A 6,138-nucleotide genomic window follows, 5' to 3' on the forward strand; every position below is an offset into this window, starting at 1 on the left:
TGAATAAGGAAAAAGTCCGACTTGTGTGTTATCCGCCTGCCAACTAGGCAGATTTAATACAGGCGTGTACAGCCGTTGCCTAGTTGGCAGGCTGATTACACAAAAGTCGGCCTTTTTCCTTATTCACGCCAAAATCCGTTCAATTTGAAACGGGCTAGCCAGGATTTGCACCGGGCGTTTCGTTGTCCAGGAGTGACTCTTTAGGTACCGTGAAATTTGTAGTAGACCTCTAGCTCATCTCCTTTTTACACGGACGACAGACAGACAGACCGACACATACGAGAGCGGTTGCATAAGCCCGCTTGAATGCTTTTTTAAAGGCAGAAGGGTGAGCCAAAAAAAGGTTATACTCAAGGTGTCCTGCACAAGTTCACAGAAACACGGTAAAAAGATTTTCTTGGATAAGAAGGCTTTTCCTTGAATTTCAAGTCCGAATGCATGAACAAAAGATTAAACCTTAAAATCCCAGAATCTGCCTTGAAGCCATCCGCTTCCAAGGGGGAGCCTTGCAATTTACTTTTAGTAATCCAAGGCAATCTCTTTCACATTAGACCGATAGTTCTAAGGCTTTTCCTTGGAAGCAGATGGTTTCAAGGCAGATTCTGGGATTTCAAGGGTCGATCTTGAAATAAATTACCCATCCTTGAAATTCAAGAAATAATCCAAGAAAAACTTTTTACCGTGAACTAGGGCCATCCCTAAATCGCACCTGGTATCTGGTGAACGCGAATGTGCTGGCCAGCGTGGGCCGACGCCGCGGCGGTTGAGTAGCGGTTGCGGCCACGCCCTCAAGTGGTTCAACTGAAGCGAAGAGCAGGCGAAGAGCAGGCGAAGAGCAGACGAAGAGCAGGCGAAGAGCAAGGGCTAACTGGATGGCCGCTGCGGCCGCTTTGCTGGCCAAAGTAGAGGCATTCTTGACTTTCTTGTCTTGGCTTAGTTGTAGAGACTACCATTTTTGGACCTCTTTACGTCTCTTTTAGAATTCCAAAAATTAGTCTACAGTTAAGAAAACAAAACGCTGCACTTCAAGACATAAAATGCCCCCGAAAAACCGTCTGGGATTGTCTAACAAGGTCGAAAAACGGGTCTTCAATCAAGAGTTGCGTTTAATGTAACAAACGCGTTTTTCAATTTTCGTTTACAAATTTGCAATAACCACAATTTTGCTAGTGCAAACAAGTGATCGCGCATGCGTGTGTATGCCAACTTTTCATTAATTCTCTCAAGGTGTTAGAGTGAGGGGGTTTTCGCACCCTCCGCATCTCTTCAGGGGCTGATGCCGGTATTACACGATCGGTGATAACGCCGCCGTCTAGACAGTGACAGTTTTTTTTCAGTTCTGCAGTGTACACGATTTGCCCGCGCAGCCACGGGTGCACATATCCTTTGACGTATGCGCGGTCCAACAGTCGAGTACTCATCTGGCAAATGTGAAGCTGTGGCACGAAGTAGGACTGAGTGATTATAACAATGAAAAAAGTTTTCGTGATTGAACGAAAAAAGTTAGGGAATGCTTCGTAAAAAAACATTTACAAAAATATTTTGATAGTGCCGATCTACGAAACATTTCGTAAGGTTACAACTCGTGACGAATAGAAAGTTTTGGGCCATAATTCATAAAATTTGACAAAAGAAACACATTCAATAGCCCGTGAGTTAGACCTTTAGATTGTACAAAGCAATTCGTAACATAACGATGTATCGTAATTGGTGGAAAACGGAGTTTTACTAAAAAATTAACCAGAAAATGTCGTAAAATCTTGATATTTACTTTTACAGTGGCACTCTCAGAACATAATGTACAATTTTTTAAAAAAATTAAGTACTTTCTTCTTTACGCAGCAGGACTGATACAACTGCGCTAACCTAACGACACCCAACCTAACGAAACCTAACTAAACGAATCCTAACCTAAAATAACATAATGTAACCCAAACAAACGTGCAATCCACCTTGTGCAGCTGAGGACCACGCGCAGTTGCAGGACTTGCGCGGCTGCCGACCACGCACAGTTTCAAGGGAGACAAAACTGACGCGCAGTTACAAATGGTACACGTTGACCCCGCGAAGTAGCAGATCTCGCGTAGTAGCAAACTTCGCGCAGCTACAAACCACGCCCAGCTGCACTCCTTACGCAGTTGCTGGCCACGCGTAGTTGCAGAAAATGCGCAGTTAAAGACCAAGCGCAGTTGCCGACCTTCGCGCAGTTGCTAGCCTCGCGCAGTTGCAAACCTCACGCAGTCACCGACCTCGCGCAGTGGCAAACCTCACGTAGTTAGCGCGCACCCCTAGGAACAAATATTTGACACCTTATGAAGACAACGTCAAGGTGGTGCGATTCTTGACTTAAAGGAAATCAAAAGCAAGGCGGTTAACATTTGGCAACATAGTAGGTTGAACCTACTGATCTGGGGGCCATTTTAAATCTAGGTTGCCTATTCCGAAACAAAAAGTTCATCGTGTGAAGTTCCGGCAAATGTTTATAACAAATACACACAGTTACCAAGGTTACTCATAGAAACCACTTCAAACGTCTCTCGGGTTTATATGCTGAAAAAATGCAACTATGGATGAGAAAATATGTTTGGATTCCATCAAACCCGAACAAATTTCTTGTTGTTTGTGATCGTTTGAATGGGTTCCTAACAGTTCGTTACATAAAACACTACAGTAGGACATATAGCAGACAGCTAGAAATCGCCAGTAAGAACCGAATCCACGCGTTTCCGCGCCTGCTGATGGTCAGCGATACTTCACGTGATCGTGCTCCATCACTATGCCGGCTCAGATAACAGGTGCGCTACGTCAGGTGATAGTGGTGCCACAGGTGGGATAGCTAAATGGGCGGGAGTCTCGGCTAGAGCCACCAGACCGCCAGAAAGCAGCGGACGAGCAGGAGTGAGCTCGCCAAGCAGCAGCAGCTGTAGATCTGATTCACGGCGGAACGATAGGCGAACAAACCCGTCTTTCGAACATGGTGAGTTTGCGGAAACGGCACGGAACTAGCAAATCAAGTGTACTCTAACGATTGTGTCTGGTCCTTGTTTTACATAATGTGCATTGCGTGTGCTTGTTTCGTCTTATACCGATTGTCTCGTATTGTTGAGTACTGTGATCAGGCCAACATATTTATTTTCTCTGATATCATCGAGTCAGTATTATTGTTCTTTCACTGGGAAGGGACACTTTTTTGTACTTTGGAGATGTGCCTATGCCCACATCTTCTTTAAGAACAAATATGTGTATAAAGAGGTACAAGCTGTACATAGAGTGGGTGAAAATGTTTTGTCTCTACTCAATAGACAAATTTGTGTCTTTATAAGGACACGTATGACCAAAGAGGTACACAATTGTTTCTTCTCATTGGCCTTCGTGGCGGTTTGCTCCTCATTCTACTATACGAAACAGAGAGGCTCAATGCTTCACAAAAGCAATCTAGGGATCGTCAACACAAACTGAAATTGACCAATATTGATAAAAATGTGCTCTCATGTCCACAGATGTTCCAGCCCAACATGATGCGCACGGCCATGCTTGTCACCGTGCTCGTGCTGCTCATTTTCTTTCTGTACCCGGCTGCCATCGTACGCCTCATCGTTGCCTCTGGCGAGCTCAATCCCTTCCGGAACCTCACCCTGCCAAGCCAACACCATCGCCAGTATGCCGAATCCGGACGCTTTCGCAGCAGCGGGAATCTAAAGGGTGTCAATGCGCAAAACGCTAACAACGTCACTGCGACAGAGGCCATCGTCGGCTTTACGTCTACCACTGTCGTGCGCTCTGGTTCAAGCATCACTTCCAGTATTGCCTCTAGCACTTACTTCCCTTCTGCACCCGCCACATCTTCCAGTATAGTTCCGAGTACTGCCTCCCGTGAGGAAACCACTCGCAACGCGATAGTTGTTGGTGGTCGTCTGTTTGTGAGCCATAACCTTGCCCCCGTGGAGGTCTTGCCAACCCCAAGCGCGCCTGCCGGACTGCTCTCCAGGCGGATACACGCTCGACACGCCCGCGCCCACCGATGGCCAGAGATGCCTGCCGTCTAAGACTTTGACTGACGGACGGCGACATTTTATTTGATCTGAATAACTTTAAAACAATAATACGACTAAAAGATCTCAACCAAACCGCCGTTTTTCCGCGGACCTCTTCGGAGGAAAAAGGATTGACTGACTATAATACTGAAAAGAGGACTCTACGGCCAAGGGTATTGTAAAAAAATAATATGTGTTAGAAACGCAATTGTATACGTCTAAGTGTTCATAAAGTAGTTTTAATACCTTTGTTGTACATATTTGAACATTTGAACACGTCACAGATAAATTATTAATGACTAACTACTTCTTTTTATTTCGCCCTTTGCTCTAACGAGTGGTATACTATGTAAAATGCTTGCTGCAGTGAACTCTTTATAAAAGCCGCCGCGACAGTTATCGAGGGTACTGTGCGTTGGCTGCTGCCGTGCTCCGCTCTCCCCACTCCTCCGGCAGGTGAGTCGGGCGAGCCGCCGGAGCCGGTAGTCAGTCTGCATGAACCGTTTTTTTTCTATAGCTATCTCTCCCGCACGCGACACTTATCGAGAGTCCACTGTACCTATACCCTTTGCAGCGTTGCAAAGAACTTGAGAGCTTCGTATTGCAAAGAATCAGTTTATGTTGCAAAGAAAGTCTTTGCAAGCTGCACTTTAAAAAAATTACAAGTTCCAGTATCAATTTTGAAACAAAATTTTGTACCCTGGATGCAGAATCAAAAATTGTTAATGTTCTGACAAAGTTTTGTAATTGTAACCGACGTACAAACTAAATGGATGAAAAATTTTGTCACTGTTGCGGGTTTATGTAATTATGACAAATATTTTAGACCTTGTTACACGTCGTCGTGGTATCATTTTCTGTTTACTTGACATAAAAATTTGTACCGTCAAATGGTCTAATATGCCCGAACAGAAAAAAGTAGCTTTAGGAAGGCTCCACCGTAGCCATTTTCAACACATCGCGGAGGCTCGGAGGGACCACTGCCCAGCTTGGGTATATCCGAGGCGGACCCTTCGCGAATGGCTCCGCAATAGGAAACTTAAGGCATAAAATAGACATTCCGGTGCCGCCTTGGAGCCAAACATAGGCGTTATCAGAGACACTTTTAGATCCGTTTTGGAGACAGTGCAAAGCCATATCAAAGACAACTGGGAGCAAACATGGAGAAATCGTGGAGCACACCTGAAGACAACGCGGAGCCACCGCAGAGACACTAGACACTACAGAGACATCGCGAATACACTGTGGGTTCCACAAAAAAAAAATTGTACCCATGTGATAGAATTTTGAAAATTTATCTTATCGCTGCGACTTGCTGCTGGCCTCGATGATCGACCTGTGCGGCGATGTTTCGGTCAATCGGACCTGGTGGGAGTCGAATCACCGACTGTTGTGTTCCGCGCTCCGGTACGGTATCCACTTGGCCAGAGCGATCCGTTCACGGTAAAACCGTGCCCTGGGATTCCCAGGACAATTGGTTCCCCAGGGGTTCCCTGGTATTCCCCGGAGACCTACTGGAAAACCCAGGAAGATCCTGGGAAACCCAGGACGTCTCCTTGGTTTCCCTAGCGTTCCCTGGGATGCTTCTAATTCCCCTGGAAAATGAGAAAAACTCCTGGGAAACCCAGGGCTTGTTTTTACCGTGTTGCGAACAAACAGGGTCTCAGCGCACATATCGGCAAATCTCCATCTACGGATAAAATTAAATCAAGTGTGGTCTCCCTTTCCAGTAGCCTCTAATGTATCTACAGTCTATTGCCTCGCTTCCTGTTAAGTTTGAACGGTGTCAGAAGACGCCGTGCAAGGAATAACTGGTTGGGCGCCGACCGGGATCGAACCTGCTCCGCTTACTATCCAGCCGCCAGGCACAGAGACCACTGCGCCACCGAGGCGCCTGGAGGGGGGACGGCAGAGCGCGCTACCTCTGCAATCGCTACCTCTGAGAATCGAATGCAGCGTCGCGAGTGGCTTGTCGTTGGTGTACATTGTAGGGTCTTACAACGGATCGCTCTGGCCAAGTGGATACCGTACCGGAGCGCGGAGCGCACACTCGGAGGTTCGACTCCCACCAGGTCGCATACACCGAAACATCGCCCCAGAGGTC

At 46.6% G+C, this 6,138-nt stretch overlaps 1 protein-coding gene across 1 annotated transcript; it reads left to right on the top strand.

The window, feature by feature from the left end:
- The first annotated feature begins 2,808 nt into the window (after window positions 1–2,808).
- On the top strand, window positions 2,809–4,337 carry LOC113214845 (uncharacterized). Its single transcript, XM_026434342.2, has 2 exons — window positions 2,809–2,977; window positions 3,501–4,337. Exons 1-2 carry the CDS (start codon window positions 2,975–2,977, stop codon window positions 4,044–4,046), a joined length of 549 nt encoding a protein of 182 aa, XP_026290127.1. The 5' UTR covers window positions 2,809–2,974; the 3' UTR covers window positions 4,047–4,337.
- Window positions 4,338–6,138: the final 1,801 nt, after the last annotated feature.

This window comes from Frankliniella occidentalis, unplaced genomic scaffold, assembly GCF_000697945.3.
Source record: "Frankliniella occidentalis isolate FOCC.00 unplaced genomic scaffold, Focc_3.1 Scaffold399, whole genome shotgun sequence".
NCBI lineage: Eukaryota > Metazoa > Arthropoda > Insecta > Thysanoptera > Thripidae > Frankliniella > Frankliniella occidentalis.